The sequence below is a fragment of the Ambystoma mexicanum genome, chromosome 3p (genome assembly GCF_040938575.1).
Source record: "Ambystoma mexicanum isolate Mex_15411 chromosome 3p, UKY_AmexF1_1, whole genome shotgun sequence".
In the NCBI taxonomy this organism is placed as follows: domain Eukaryota; kingdom Metazoa; phylum Chordata; class Amphibia; order Caudata; family Ambystomatidae; genus Ambystoma; species Ambystoma mexicanum.
Window position 1 is genome coordinate 826,590,596 of NC_090925.1, and position 16,734 is coordinate 826,607,329.

Sequence of the window (16,734 nt, forward strand, 5' to 3'; positions counted from 1 at the left end):
ACAAACCTGCAAACGTCTGGTACGAAAAGCCCTCCGAAAAATAACCAGAAGCCTTCACATGAAGAGAGACGAGAAAGAAAAACAAAAAAAAGATCTAAATTCAAAGCCATCAGCTATGGTGTAAGCAGCATAAAATATGCAAATATATAATCACCAATCAAGAAGTGCTGAAAAAAAGAGTCAATAAAGACAAGAGCTATTTGGTGGGAATTGAATAACAAAAATCACCAACAGGCAGTCGCTCAATCAAGTGGAGTAAGTGAGGGTGACTGGGTAGGCAATTTTTCCAGCAAATACAATGTGGATTCAACCACAGCTGTAAGAGTGCATGACCAAAGTTGTAACCCATTACTTCTTAATTTCGATCATCTAGATATAGAAATGATAAATGGCAAGTTAAAAAAACACCAAAGCTAGCGGTCCTGATGGCATATCTAACGGTATATTTAAGGATAATCCTGTCCTCTGGGCAGACATTTTATTCCATCTATTCAAACACATCAGTCAACGAGCGCCCAGTGTCCTGGACAGAATCAATTCTGGCCCCATTTTTTAAAAAGGGAAATCGTGCAGAACCATCATACTATCTCAATCCTTGACAATTCATCAAAAATCTTTTCTAATCTAGTATTGAGCGATTTAAGTGTGTGGGAGAAAAAGATCAGTTTACTCAGCCCACTGCAGACAGGGTATAGAAAGGGTCTGGGTACAATAATCAGTGGGCTAACATTGAAAGCATGTTTGTCAGACGTGGGAGCCGACTGTTTGTTGCAGCAGTGGATCTAGCATCTGCATTTGATAATGTTGACATCTCCAAGTTGCGGTGCAAATTGAGGAAATGGGACATAGACCCTTCCCTGTTGGCACTGACCCAACTTGTGTATCCAAACAACTCTACAAGGGTGAGACCGAATACTGCAGGGGAATTATCCAATGAAATCAGACTGAACAAAGGCATACAGGAAGCCTGCATGCTGGCACCTACTCTTTTAAACCTCTATCCGGCCAACCTGTGGGAGGCTATGTACCCACGTGGTCAGGCTTGAAATTGAGGTGCATCGCATTTGCCGATGATATCCTCTAATGGAATACACCCCTGCGGGCCTCCAGCGCCAATTGAATGGGCTTGATAAATATTTAAATGAAAACTCTGTACAAATAAATACAGCTAAATCCTATGTATTGGTAAGCTCCATCAAAAAGAGAGGAAAGAAATATACATGGGAATTGAACAACTCAGCAATTAAGCAAGCGGATTCAATTAGGTATCTTGGCTACATTGCAGTAAAAAAAACTTACAAGGTCCGAATTGACGATAAGATCACCTCCTGCTTATTATTGTTGAAAATGGTAAAAAGTAAACTATGTGCTTACTCTGTGGCCCCTTTAATTAAGTTTTACAAAGTGAAAATGTTGCCTATTGTGTTGCATGGGTGTGAGCTTATGAATATCCCCAGTAGAAAGTTATTTGACGTTTTAGAAGGAAAGATCTTAAAACAAGTACTGAGGCTTCAAGTCCCGGTTCCTATTAGCGTAATAAGACTTGAATGGGTCTAACATCTTGGTGGGCTCAGTACATCACCAGAAGTATCTCCGTGGTCCACTGTTTGGAAAGGTCTGATCTGAATTCCTTGGGGTTTTATCTTAACATCTTAATAAACCAAAACACTAACCCATACTTGAAAAAACTGAAAAAAAGATGCTATAATGATGGCTCTGGACAGCTCAGAGTCAAATAGTTTTTAAAAACAAAATAAAAAGGTGGGACAAGTCAGAGTATCTTTCGGATCTGAGTCACTTAAAACTCTAAGGGCAAGGCACTATCTACCGCCATCCAACTTAAGATCCTACCTAGCCAAATTCCCTAGTTCCCACTACCATGAATGGTATTTGAAATTTAGGTTACATTGTTTGCCAATACTAGAGATGCTAGGCCCACAATTGGGAATAAGACTGGAATTGCAAATGTTTTGAATGTGTGATTCCAATTTTACTGAGTCATTATTCCACCTAGTAATGGAGTGTCAGTGTTGACCAATGATTTATGGTACCGATAATGACATCTACACAATTGTCACTGCAGATTGCCTTAGTAAAGATGCTATTTGAAATCTCTGCAGCAATTGAAAGTTACCGAACAAGGAATTTTGGACTTGGCTAAAGTGATGTAACCCTTGAGCAGTAATTTAAAAGATTATGACTATATATCATTTTGAGTGTTGGAACCGTAAAATTATGTTACTGTAATTTTGGTTGTTTATTTTATTGTTCTTTTTATGTAACAGACATTTTATAATGTACAATTTGTATAAAAGAAAATTATAAAAAAAGTGAATTTGAATCAAGTACAGATGCACTACCAAACTGAAGAAGATTGAGCATGTATACTTGAATAAAGAATCACCACAAATAGATATACAAAGCACTGGATGGCATATGCTACTTTGGTATATCAACTGTGAAACATATCAAAAGTTCTGGCAGGCAAGTATACCAGGTAATCTGAGAACCCTAAACAGAAGTCCTTGCAGGCGAGTATATCAGGCAGCTGAATATTGTGCAAAGATTCCTGGCAGGGGGGTATACCAGGTAATCTACCGATATACACAATCTTTTACAAAAAGACTATAGAACTTTTAGCTTGAACAACTTTTTAGACAAAAAAGAACTTTGTGAGTCAGTTAAAGACAACAAGGAACTGTTATTTCGGTGCTGGACTGCCCTTGTGGGTGGGGAAAAAGACCATGACTGTTAGCTAAAGAGACATTTTGCTAGCCTGTTTAAGAATCAAAGGGAAAGGAACAGCCATCTGGATGCAAAGATCTTTTACCTTGGAGAACATTTTTCATTTACGTCATTCTGATTCTTTTGGTTTTGAACACTTTCTAACATCAAGTTGAAGACATTAACTTGCACTTTTTTGTTGTTTGTTCATAAGTGTGAGGGTAAAGATAGGTTTTTTTGGACAAAAGTACGGCTTTTCAGTTGTGGACATCCTGATGAAGACAGAGCCTTAGTTTTAGGTAGGGAGGTTCCTCTTTAGAAATAGGGTTAGAGAGGTGTTTTTCCAACCCATTTTTGTTTAATAAAAAGATGTTAACTTAAGAACTTTAAACCCTTGTGTCCGTGTCTCATGTCTGACCCCTGACACCACCTTTAGTAGCCATTCGCGATAAACACAAATGTGCAAACTAGAAAGAACACACAAATGGTAAAAATGTAATTGCTGCCACCAGCCAATCCTTAGGCACATATAAAAGTAACCAAAAATCCCAAGTGTAAAAGGCTAGGGTGATACAAAAGTGCCCCCATTGCACTGCAATGTAAGATGCAGTGTGCAATATTTAGTTATAAAAAGTAAAAGAGAAAAGGGAAACAGTTTCCCAATACTGATCAGTTTCCCCATAACCAATGAGCAAAAGGAAAGGAGAAGTGAAGCTGAACGCTTTACTTCCCCTCAAAAAGTCAGAACATGTTCCAAAACAAAACAAAAAGATTGGGGGTCCATAGAAACTATGGAGGGAAAGTTGCCAAAAGAGAAATCTTTCCTAACACCACTTTAGAGAGTTTGGTCTATGTTTTGGTTGCAAGCCTTTTCTTGCCATTATTTTAGATGTTCTTACATCCATCATAAGAGGGTTGTAGCCGTAGCAAAGCCTCCAAAACAATTCCTGCAAGACAAGAAACATACAATTGAGCAGATATGGATCCCAAGGTTCCCCTGGAGTACTACCAACCAAACTTGGATTCCCCTGGAGTACTACCAAAAAAACGTACTACCCTAAGTAACCAGTTTGCAAGGCAAATAGCCAGTAATCCTAACTGGTAGGGTCTCAACTTATGAGCATATGAAACTCTTCTGAATAGTTTACAAAGGTTTATTTACTGTTACAGAAGATAAAGTACTATTTTTTAAGAACAAAACATCTGTGTGGACATCCCCCTATTGAATAATAATTTGGCATTTATATAGCGCTACGAACCCTTAGGTATCTGAGCGCTGCTTATTATTACCCACGGTGTGTGGTGCTCATTTATCGACCTCGGAAGGATGAAACGCTGAGTTTGGCGCTGCCGGATTCGAACCTGCGTTCGCAGGCTCTGCACTGATGTCAAAGCGAGCGCTCTACTCGCTGTGCCACTTGACCGGCTTAATGTAGTGCGTGTGCATGCGTGCGTATATAAACAGTCCGGCTCCTCTTAAGAGTTGCCCTTGACTGCTGACTCGTCACATCACTACCACCAGTTGAGCTAGGGGTGGCATTCAGACAAACCCTGTCTAGCTGTGGCCAATGCTTTTCACCCCCTCAACACAGAGGTACAAATGAAATTTGTAACACTCACATTATCTGCATAGGCATAGAGCAGTAAAAAATCCAAACCCTGCAGAACAATGCCCTTAGAGCCACCCTAGGAATCCCAAGAAGAGAGCATATTTCAGACATCAGAAGACAATCTAACTGGCTATCCACAGCTGTCAAAACAGCATCATTGACTTTCAAAAGTATTAATGACCTAGCCCCCAAATACCCAACAAAGATTCAAAAGAAGAACTTCTAACAGACCTACCAGAGAAGCATACACCAACCAACTAACTGTGCCCCCATTTAAGTTGAGCACAGCCGGAGGCACCAGCTTCCCTGTCAAAGCAGCCCAACTATGGAACTCCCTCCCATCATCCTTAAGGTCTGACCAATCTTATCCACATTTCAGACGTAATTGCATTAAATGGCTCAAAGAAAATGACCTATAACCGACTACACTAGGACTACCACGTCTGACCCACCTGTTAATCTGCAGCTGAACGCACACCTCCTTGTTCATCACCCCCGCTTAATCCACCTTGCTCCTTGACATTCTATGTATACTGTGTATACACCCCTGTGTACAATCACCTGTGCATGTAACCATGTATATTGTCATCATTTACTGTCAATGCACCCTGTAACCTTCCTGAAATGTTTAACTGTAACATGTAATCTTAAAGTATTCTTGAACACACACCCGGATACCCTCGGGTCTGGCGCGTGCTAAAAATAAACAAATATTTAGGTCATCGAACAAAAAGTTTGTCGACGTCTGTCACTAAGAGTAGTCCAATTTTTTGCAAGCAGACATCCATGTGGCTAACTGCTGGAGAGGCAGATACATTCTGCAGTGATCAATGTTTCAGGGGGCATGAAATCAGAGACAAAGTAGTGCCCTTGAACTTTAAGGAGCATATGATACTGGAATTTATCTGCAGAATGGTTCCACAGTCAGACATTTTGCAAATCAGGCCACAAAATGTTTTCTCGCCACTAGCCTTTGGTGAGAAAATGTACCCTTGGCAAGTAAGAAAGTGTGTGCTGTGTGTATGTGGAGAACTGAGGTGGTAAGCAAACTCAAAATGATTATTCCTGCAATTCTCTTTTGGATAATTTCAGGACAAATACCCAGCTCAAAAAAACAGTAACAAAGAACATTGCTCGATGCACTGGATTCCTTAAGGTGCCACCACAGCATTCTATGAGATTGCTTTGTGATGTCTCAATTATGGAGGACAGAAGTTCCTAAAGTTATTTGCCAAAATGGTCCTTGCACTTCCAGTCCATTGTCCCCTGTCTGCCGTACAACACTTGCCCCAACAACCTAAAGCATCTATCCGCAGTAGGCATTCAATGACGAGATTTTCATTAGACAAAATGCTCAGTCCAACCAATGCTTGGCTGGATATATCAACAATGTAGAAAAAAGGGACCAGACACTAGAGTTACATGAGAAACAAAGATGAGTAATTTGTATTTTTTACTTTGTCTCAACTTGGACAGGGTGGTGTGTGGGTTGTGACACATTATGGAGCTTGTGATAAAGCCGACAGGGGTAGCACACACTAACCTAACATTCATCCCTATCCTTCCTCCCAAATGTTGCTTTTCTCCAAACAAAATAGATTATTTTTCATGTTCCTGTTATCATGTACTTAACTTCCCTCTATGCATATTTTTGTCTGTGCTACTCACTGAAAGCGATGAGAAACTTTCCATAGCCTCGTCGCTGGTATGGAGGCAGTGTGAGGATACAGGCTACGTTGTTACCATCAGGAGATTCTTTTTCCTGTTTAAAACAAGACAGGAAAAGGACAATTTAGTACTTATGCAAGGAGGGACAATAGACAACACAATGAGAGAAATGGGACTTTTAGTATGGGTAGAACTATGATCTGGATGACGTGGTCACCAAGAGAAGCTTGAGCTAGCAGCTCCCCAAGCAAATCAGATTCACCTTCAAATAAACATTCACAGCACCATGAAGCAGGCCTATAGGTTAGCATTGAGTGGCCAAAGGGCAAGGTAAGTGACTATGAAGAAGCCCAGATGCAAACCGATAAAGAATAAATAAAAAAAAACAGGCCACCCGCAATCACCATGCTAGTGTTGAGTCAGGGCTGGTGCGTGTTAGGGAGATTGTTGCACAACTCATTGGTGAGGGCTGTGTAATCATCTAACCTGATCGAATAGTGTATCACCTAAAAGCATATCCACATTCTTCAAATGGTAGCAGTAAGAAAGCAGTCACGCTTTACTAAAATTAGGGAGACAGGCTAGCAGGGAGGTACAACTAATCTAAGTAGACACCACAAAAGAAAATATCACACCAGTATAGTGGACAAATATACACTTTGTTTATAAGGCCACGCACAAAATACATATAAGAGGAACAAGTAGTAATAAGATTGAACATAACAGCCAAGGTTTGAAATTTAGAGAAGCTGGGAGCTATTTAGCTACTTCTTGTATCCTACAAGAGCCTGGTTAGCTTGGAAACAGCTACCAGGAGCTACTTATGGATCCTCAGGTCAACTGATAACAAACGTTAGGTAAGAATTTCATAATTGTTAATATCTTCCTGACCTGTGTCAATCCCAGAACCTTTTGGTAATTATGGTTAATTGCCCTGGGTGAGTGGGAATCTTTCTACTATCACCTAGTCTTCTACACTTTTTATGGGTGACCGTATTGTCTCTCCATAGATGGTGAGTGGAGTTGGTTTCCTATAACTTTTAGGTTTATGCTGGGTTGCCTCTTTGGTCTTCCCTTTGTAATGTCTCTTTAATGTACTTTGGTGAATTACTGTTCCCAATGGGTGAAGTGTGATTTTCATCCTCTTCTCATTTGATTTAGTGAGCCAGCACACCCCACCTTTTGTGGAGTACTGGGGAGATGGACTGTATCCGCTTTCTTACTTACCTGGTAACATTTATGTTACAATTAAAAGTTAACTTGAATGGCTGGTGGCAGTGAAACTACTTTTATGACTTTTAGTCATTATTACTCAAAGGCTGATAAATCAGCAGCGGTAATGCACAGGAGCGCCACCATTCTGCTGGAATGGTGGGATCCTCCTTTGTTCAACATTTCTCATTTGCTTGTTGTTTCTGAGGTCTTCTGCCATTTCAGGTGGGAACAACCTTGGTTGAAGTTTTGTCTTTGGCAGGAATCGTTTGAATTCCCCACCGAGGATCCAGAGTGTCTGAGAAAGCAGGAAGCGAAGGAGGAGTCCACAAATCTGCAGCCCTTTGTCTTTCACATTGCCTGAAAGGAACCAGTTCCCACTGGGGGGCTGTCTGTCCCGAATGGACAGCCAGACCGCCACTTTCTGTAAACTGCAGGGAGAGTTTGCAGAAGTTGTGCTGTAGTTCCTGATAAATACTCTGATCCTGGAGGCTGCTAACAAGTCGATCACTGGAACCAAATTCCAAGAGGGAGATGAAAAAAAGATTACTATTTGCAGCAACCGGAGAGCCTGCTGTGTAACCAGAGCCTGATGTAACCCTTCCTTCCAGGCGACCTGGGGGTCCCGAATGCAATGCCTAACGAGAGGTTGGCGAGATTCAATGGTCTCAAGAAGCCCTGCAAAACGAACCATCCCTCGACATGCTGTGACCTTGCTGGGCTGCAAAACACCAATATCAGGGGATCTCGAAGTGCAGTGCATGGTCTTCCGAAGTCCGATTTTGTCTGAAACGTTGGTGAAGTGCTGTGGGACCTCCAAGGAAACGATTCAAATCCCTGAAGTCCCCTCACCAGAATGCAAGACAGAGTGAAGAGAATCCAACCAGCGATATACGTTCATCAGGTACCTGTAAAAGGGCGCCAAATCCACAGAGCCACAAGAAGCTGCCAAGAATACTTTGTTGGAAGCCTCTCCAGTCGATGAATGCCACCAGTTTTCCTTCAGTGTCCATTACTTCTGTCTCTAGACCAAGAACCCAAGTACCGGATCCTGTACTGTTGCATCCTGAAGGTATCCACCCAGAAGCTCTTTTCTGCTGAGGTACTGTGTTGGCTCATGTAATAAGTATTGTGTGCATCCTGTGAGGCTGAGTGGGTGATTCGAGTGTTAAAGAGTTTGCCCATACCATTCGCATGGGGCTAATGCTGGAACGCATATAGGGAGCCTTCTGTGAAGTCCCTGAACACTTAACTGACTCTGAAGCTAATACTTGTTGAAGAAGATAGCCTCTGGAACTATGACTTTCCTGTACTTGAACCCTATCCCGACCTGCCTACAGCAGGCTCGTAGACCATTAGAGTCCCTCTTCTGCCTTTGAGAAAACGCACGCTATATACTAGGGAAGGACTTTGATTATAAGGCTTCTGTCTTGTTATGGTATGGTGATTTATACCACGCACTACCACCCAAGGGCAGTCTTCAGGCGCTCATGTGGCTCTGCAAGAGAAGAGGGCTGGGTGTGTTAGGGCAATAGGATATGTTCAGAACCATGAGGAACTGGCGTCTGTGAGCATTGTTTTGTGTGTGGGAGTTCGTTTAGAGGCCCTGCATGTTGTAACCATAAGAGTAGGACTCAGTGCCTCGGATCGTGCACACTGGTCAGTTGCATTCATAAGGCGGTCCAGAGTCACAGATGACTGTTAGGTATTCAATTGAATTGTGTTGTGCTTTTCTGTAGTGTCAATGTATTTATGTACTGTGTATGGTTATGTTCCCGCAAACGTTATTATCAGTGTCTCGGAGGGGTGGCTAAGTGCAAGAATTAGATTGGTTCTAGGTGTGTCTATGTGAAGTGTGGCTAACGATGTTCATGTTGGAAGAGCAGGAGAGGGGGGGATTGGTTAGTACATCGGTCATTTTGATAGTGCCTCTGGAGTGTCTCTTTGGTTGCCACTCAAAAGGTGTCACCTCCAACCTTCTTGGTTGTGGTCCGTCAGCCAGCCCTGCCTCCCCGCCACCACTGCCTCAATAACGTTGGACAAAACTTAGATTTGAAACACAGTGAAGTGGGGGAGCACCTAGAGTTGTGACACAGGAGTAGTGGGAAACACCTGGAATTGTAATAGATTAGTAGTAGGAGAAACATCTAGAATTGGTACACAGTACTAGTGGGAGAAACACCTCGAATTGGAACACAGTACTTGTAAATGTGGGATAAGCAAATTAACACTGAAGGGCTGCATTGTAGTTGGTAGTAAGGGTGGTGGGGCTTTTAATGGAGTGCACTCCCCACCCGGACCACACTCATCAGTCGCTGCTTGTTGACTATGGTAGGCTTCCCAGGCGAACACTGGCAAACCCCAAGTGCAGCTGATTCTTCTGGCGCTGCCCTTTGCTTTGTGGCTCTCTGCTATAGTCTGCCTGGGCAGAGGCTGCCCTGGATGGATGTCTCAAGAACGACCAGGGGCCCACTCACAGGCTCTCTGGGCGTGATGGGTGGGCCGTGAGACCAGATAATTGCCTGCAGGAGCAAGCGGGGTCCAGGAAAACGGGCGCGGCAGTGTTCACAACCAAAACAAATAAATATATATTTAAAGGCAGTCCAGCGATGGGGGGTGGGTGTCTTGACATTATAACGTGTAAAAGTACTTACTTGTAAATGAGTTAGTGTTGTAACTGTATCTCTGCAATAGACTAAGTTACAATGTGTCTAAAAGTTAATCGTTACTTTTAAGTTGCTTGCTGCTCCTTAAAAAGTATATAAGTTATTTGACTAGCTTTGAATTGTGGTACACACTTCAATCAAGTAGAGTTGGTAGGGTTTTATCATTTCTAAAGTAAATGAGTGTAAAAGCCATCTAATAGGACGAACCCACTGTTAGGAAAGATTCCTCTTTACTCCACCTTTCCTTCCATTTCTATGGTGCCCCAAACGTGTTGCTGTTCTTTTTACAGTGCAGCCTTAAGCTTCACTACACTGGCTTTTGCTCATCTGTTACGGGTAAACAATGTCCTTCAGGCTGTCAGTACTGGGAAACATTGTTTCCCTTAGTCTAGTTACTTTGTTACTACTTTCAGTAATTTATCACTTTTGGTAACTTTTTATCATTGTACAATGCATCTTACCATGCAGTAAATGGGGTACACTTTTTGTTTTGCCCTAGACTAACACTCAGATGATTTTTGGTTACTCTAGGTGTGCTAAATGGACAAGCTGGTGGCCGCAGTGACTTTTTACAATTTTTTGGTGCCTTTTGTTATTTCCTTAACACGTTTGGCTACTAACTGTAGCTAGTGGTCAAACATTGCCATGTCACACGATTATTTGCTTGTCCTTTGGCCATCTTGTCTTTTAGCCTTCTTCCTAGCCTGTGAGGCCAGGCAAATCCTTACATGGACGTCCAGTGCCTGAGAGAGCAGAGGCTTTTGGCTGGCGACTGGTGGGCTGTGTGTTTGCTGCCAGGAAAGGGGCTGGGACTGTCTGGTCCCAATCCACATAATGGTGCCAGTGCGAGTGGTATGCATGAGTGTTGCTGCCAGTGGTCCTGACTGGATCACTAAGGGGGAGTGGGGGAGGTTGTGGGGGGAGTGAGCTCTGTCATTGGCTAATGGGAGCAGCTGCTCTTACATGACTTTTAGGATAAGACGAGGACCCCTGCACCCACTTTAGAGAGATCCTGGAAGAAATCTAAGGAGCCAAGACTCCTGTCCAGCTACAAGACTTACGAGTAGAACGAGGACTCGTCAGAAGAAGGCTTGGCGACCAACTTCTGCTGCTACCCTGGTAGAGCCCTGCCCTGTGGAAGATCTCCATCAGTCCTGGAAAGGAGCTCCGGCTCTTGGAGTGGAGGGAACATCCATTGTTTTGGAGTCCTACGAAGAAGAGCCTTTGCAAGTGCCCCGGGACCGCACTGTGGATGACCTGATCGGAGTTTGGGTTACCGCGCTGCAGATGTCACTGTTCCGATTTGAGGCCTGGAACTTCAGCTTGTGCAACAAGACATGCCTCTGCAGAGTTTCGTGGTCCTAGCATCAAATGGACCCAAGATGGGAGTGACAGTCTGACCGCGGCAAGTGGATCCTTTTGTGTCACTGTGCATCAGTCGTCAACGTCCGAAATAGCTTACCTGCATACATTCCTCTCCTGAGAGGGGCCCTGCATCGAGTTTTGCTGCATTATTCCACTGAGAGTCCTTGCACCAGCATCAGACACTGATCGGAGATCTGCTCGAACCTGCTACCCCTGGGGATAAAGGGCTGAGGTGGACGGTGGGAAAAGCTACTTCGGACCTTCTTCAACCGACTTTCCACGACTCATGAAGAATCTTATTACGGGGGTGAGTTATAGCGATACATATCTACCAGCCTAACTCTCCTTTCAAACTTTTAAACACTTTGGCTTTGCCATAGCTTGTGCACACAAGCTCTCCGAAAGTTGGGAACACATTTTCAGTTAGATTAACATGTCCCCTGACACTTGGAAGTGTTCAATGGACCCCAGAGACCCTAGCTTCATTGTTTTCCTGCTTCATAAACTGTGTGGAACTTTGCTGAACTTTTGGGCACAAGAACCCATACACCTTAGGGATGGACTTCCAAAGTTGTGGTTCAATCTCTGTGGACTGTTAATGCAAATACTAATCTGCACCTTTCTTTTCATTCATGGGTTTGATATGTACTTTGGCCTACACCAGTAATTGTATACATCCAATTTTAGGGTTGTGTGATAATATTACCTGTTTGTAGTCATTTTTCACTGTGTTATTTGGCCATAAGTAAACACGTATTTTTACACCTGTTTGTCTAGGTGTGTTCATTGAATGCTTCATTGTGGACTCCTTACAAGCTCACCACCTCTTGAGACTTGGCCTAGATCACTCAACTTACTACCTTGAACTGGGTTGGCTACAGCTCTCAGAGTTGTCCCAGCCACAATATAGGTTGGCCTTCTATACAGCTGTCCACATGGCCAGAGTATAGAAAATCAGTCCTAAGAACCACACTGATTAGCTGTCTGCTATTCTAAATTTGTGTTACTGGATTTTGCTTCACCTGCTCTGCTTTAGTGCTTTTCTTAAACAGTCTTGGAGTTATTACTCGTCTTTGAGTTGCGTGTAAAGTAGGTTACTTACTAACCTTGAATAGCTGTTCTTCTTAAACTGTAAGGTTGCAGGGTTAATTCAAATAAGTACTCTTACTGGCCTGGCTGAAGTCACTCCGTGTGGAGTTAAGTTACTCACCTGTTGGGTTGTGCTTTCCCTTACCTGCTTCTGCACACTTCTAAAATAGTTTCACTGTGTTCATACTTATCCTTCAGTAGCTTAAGGCTCCTCCAAATAGTATACAAGTTAAGTCACACCCTCTTACCTTTGTTCTAAAAAGTAACAATGGTGTGCACCTGTATCCATTCTTGATAGGAGAAAGTTAGACATGTTGCAAGATAGACTTGTAACAGTGTTGGCCTAATTAAGTGCGCCTAAACTGAATAACACTGTATATTGGGACCAATAGGGCCTACTACCCTTGAATTACTTATTGTATTCTAAAAGTAAACCTAACCTGGTTTTACTCCCCAAGAATAGCTTAATGCTATTCTGAAAGTGTTATAGGTTTGACTCACCTTGACTGCTTATATTGTAATCTAAATAAGGTACTACGTTGGTTTTTATACCACAAGTATTGAGTTGTTTTTAGAATTGTGTTTATATGATGTGTTATAAAACTTACTTCCCCAAGATTTATCTTGGTTTACTTGGATTTAAAGAAAAGATTTATTTTTACAATACATAGTGTTTCAGTGTTTCTTTGGACCATATGTATGCTACAATTTCTTTGTGCCAAGCTGCAGCACTCTCTCCCTCCCAAGGTAAGCCTGGCTGCTCTGTATACGCTACCAAATGTCATGTGGTACAGCCTTATACTAAGAGTGGAGTTTTGTACTGCCTCATATGGTTTTATGAAGCCCTTCGCTGGACTTTAGAAAAACTGTCCTAACATCAAACCACCACACCTATGTGCATTCATTTTCTAGATTGTCCCAAATACACAGAGTTAAACATTATGACACCTGTATATTGCATTTAAAGTGTAAAGTGTCAAACAATGGACAAAATGATGTTTCCATTTTGTGTAGAAGTTAGACTTGCAGAATGCTATGTACTAGCTCTACGTTCCCCGACGGTAGCTCCTGACACTTGTTTATGCTGGATACCCAGAAGCTGCTTTTAGCTCCTGCTTCTCCAATCTTAATTTCATGCCCTCCATAGCAGAGGGAAGTGTAAATAAGGAACAAGTTACTTACCTGTAATTGTTGTTCTCCAGCATGGGTCTGGCATTGATTCACATGCTCATGAATATTCCCGTCGTCAGGCTTTAAATCTTTGGTAAAAGAAAAAACGGTTTTAGTTTCTAAACTGTCTTTCTCCTATAAACCAATCACTGAGCTCAGGGTCATACTGCCCCCAGCCAACGACTGCCCTCTAACTAAGCCCCTCCTATGGCAGTCATTTCAGATTTGGTAGCACATAAGTGGCAGTAGGACAAAGAGAAGAGCCACAGAGGGGCAGGAGGGAGGGTTTGCATTGAATCCATGCCAGACCCATATGCTGGAGAACAAGTTACTTATCTGTAACTTGTTCAATCTCCAGCATGGGGTATGGCATGAATTCACATGCTCATGAATAAAGAATGCATAGCAGTACATACATGCACAACCACGGGAGATGGCTCAACAGAAGCAATCTCTTACCAGCTCACCAGGCTCACCTTCAAGCAAACAGGTTGCATAGCACTGCTTGGCTGACTCTGGACTCCTCCCTGGAATCCCTGTTGACGCAGTAGAATTTCGTAAAGGTGTGCGTCCACGTAGCAGCCCTGCAGATGTCCAGCAGGGGCACACCAGATAGGAACACCGTCGTAGCAGCGATCACTCCGGTAGAATGGGCTCTCGGACGGCCAGGCAGCGGTCGGTTTGCCAACCGGTGACAGTGAGTGGTACAGCCGGAGAACCACCTGGAAATGGAAGCCTTGGACAGGGCCTTCCCATGTTCTCGGGACCGAAGTTCACAAAAAGCAGAGAAGTTTTCCGGAAAAACTTCATGCGGGCCATATAGAACTTCTGCACTCTAGCCACATCCAGTAAGTGAAAAGTCTGTTATACCTGGCGTCGGAAAAAACACAAGTAACATCAAGAGCTTGTTCAGATGAAATTCCGACAGAACCTTGGGCATGAAGTAGGGAAGCGTCAGCAGCACCACCCTCGCCTTGTGAAAAGACAAGTAAGGCTTCTTGCATGACAGGGCCTGGACCTCACCTACTCGTCACGCAGAGGTGAAGGCCAGGAGGAAAGCGGTCTTCCACGACAGAAACTGGAGCGGAGCTGAATGCATAGGTTCGAATGGGGCACCCATGAGCCTAGTCAGCACCACATTGAGTTCCCACGCCGAGGCCGGGGCCTTCACCGACAGGAACGAGCGGAACAGCCTCTTGATGACTTCCTTAACTAGACAGTGCAACGAAGGTGAAGACGGTCCCAGAGATCTGGTGTAGCGGACGATAGCTGCCAGATGAACCATGATGGAGGCGTGAGGCAGCCCTGATTTAGCAAATGACAGTAAATACAGAAGTACTTGAGGGGCCGTCAGCCTCAGAGGGTTGATCTGCGAACGGCACCAAATTGCTAAGCGCTTATCTTTGTGTCTGTAGCATTTCAAAGTAGATGACGCCCTGGCCTTCACGAGCATCTCCTTGCAGTCTGCCGGAAGATCGCAGCCCCCAAACTCTAATGCTGCAGGAGCCAGACCTTCAGATTCAGAGACCCCAGGCCGTGGTGCAGAATTGCACTCCTTCCATGGCGAGAAGATCCGCGACCACTAGCAGCTTGACTGGAGGGGACGCCGACCTGCTGAGAAGGTCCTGGTACCAGATATGCCTCGGGCCACTCTGGTGCAACGAGGATCATCCTGCACCGGTACAGTCTGAGTTTATTGATGACCCAAAGAAGTAACGGCAACAGAGGGAACGCATACATAAACAGGCCTTCCAAAGGGAATGAGAATGCGTCCCCCATGCTGCCCGGCTGGGCGAATCTGCTGGCGAACCGCCGGCACTTGGTGTTGGTCGCCGTCACAAACAGATTGATCTGGCGACTGCCCCATTTGAGGAAAAGGTTGTCCACTTGGTACTGCCGAAGCTCCCACCCGTGGCAAAAGCGCAGCTCCCTGCTGAGAGGATCGGCAACAGTGTTCCTTACTCCTGCCATGTGAAAGTGAATGAGGAACATCCTCTGGGCGATGGCCCAATGCCATAAATCCTGGAGCGCGCTGGGGATCTGGTGACCCCCCGTTTCTGGATGTAAAACATTGTGGTGGCATTGTCCGTGAAGACCGTCGCCACCTTGACTTTGAGGGATGGCAGAAACGACTTGAGGGCCCAAAACACTGCCGTAGTTCCAGAACATTGATGTGCAGAGTCTTCTCCTACGGCAGCCACAGGACTTTGGAGTGAAGACGTCCGGTGTGGGCTCCCCATCCTTTTAGGGAAGCGTCCGTTGTGAGTCTCCTAGTACCGGGGGGGGGCTCTGGAAATCCATGCCTCTCCAGCGACATTGCAGGAACTTATCGCTCAATGTAACTCATCGAGCGTGATCCTGTCCAGGAAGCCTCTGGACACTTGAACCGAATGGCAGTCGAGTAATTCCTGTAGAGGACGCATCCGCAACCTGCAGAGCCGGAGCAGTTATATGCATGACGACATCATGCTGAACAGAGACTTGATGGTCCTCATCGTGGCAACCCTTAGTGCCAACAGCCATTGCACTTTGCCTAAAATGGCCGATCTCCTTTCCGCCAATGGTGACGGCAGGCAGGACACTGTCGAGCCTGGACCCCAGGAACAGAGCGTCCTGCGATGGAGTCCAGCAGGACTTTGCATAATTCACTGAGAGTCAGCAGGCGGACAGTCTTCGCTGTGTGGTCAACGGTGATGTCCCTTGATATCAGCCGGTCATCCAGGTATGGGTACACATGGATCCCTTGCAGTCGTAGATGGCCGCCACCGGAGCAATGCACTTGGTGAAGACTCTGGGCGCTGACTTCACTCCGAAAGGGAGAGCCTTGAACTGGTAATGCTCCCCTTGAACGACGAAGCGCAGAAACCTGCGGTGTCCTCTGTGTATGGGGACATGGAAGTACGCGTCCTCAGATCAAACGACGACAGGTCTGCCTCCTCCAGCTGGCCGAGTACGTGCTGCAGTGTGACCACCCTGAACTTCTGGGACCTTATGTTCCTGTTGAGTCGTCGTAAGTCGCGAATGGGCCTCCATCCCCTGGTCTTCTTTCTTACGAGAAAGTACCTTGAGTAAATTCTGGAGCCCCGGAGTTGCTTTGGAACCAGCTCCATCACCCCTTTCCTTAACATGGCCCCAATCTCCAACAGCAGCGGAGGGATGTGTTGTTCCTGTTGAGCCACCGGTGGTATTTGAGGACACTTTTGTTTAAACTCTAAGGTGTGTCCATGGGC

At 44.5% G+C, this 16,734-nt stretch overlaps 1 protein-coding gene across 2 annotated transcripts in view; it reads right to left on the reverse strand.

Annotated features, from left to right (window-relative positions):
* KAT8 (lysine acetyltransferase 8) overlaps nt 1-16,734 on the reverse strand; it is a 1,009,124-nt gene that overhangs the window by 322,187 nt on the left and 670,203 nt on the right. For both annotated transcript variants that reach the window (XM_069651899.1, XM_069651897.1), the window contains exon 8: nt 6,003-6,096. In XM_069651899.1, coding sequence (XP_069508000.1) covers nt 6,003-6,096 — 94 coding nt within the window. The remainder of the gene's footprint in view (nt 1-6,002; nt 6,097-16,734) is intronic.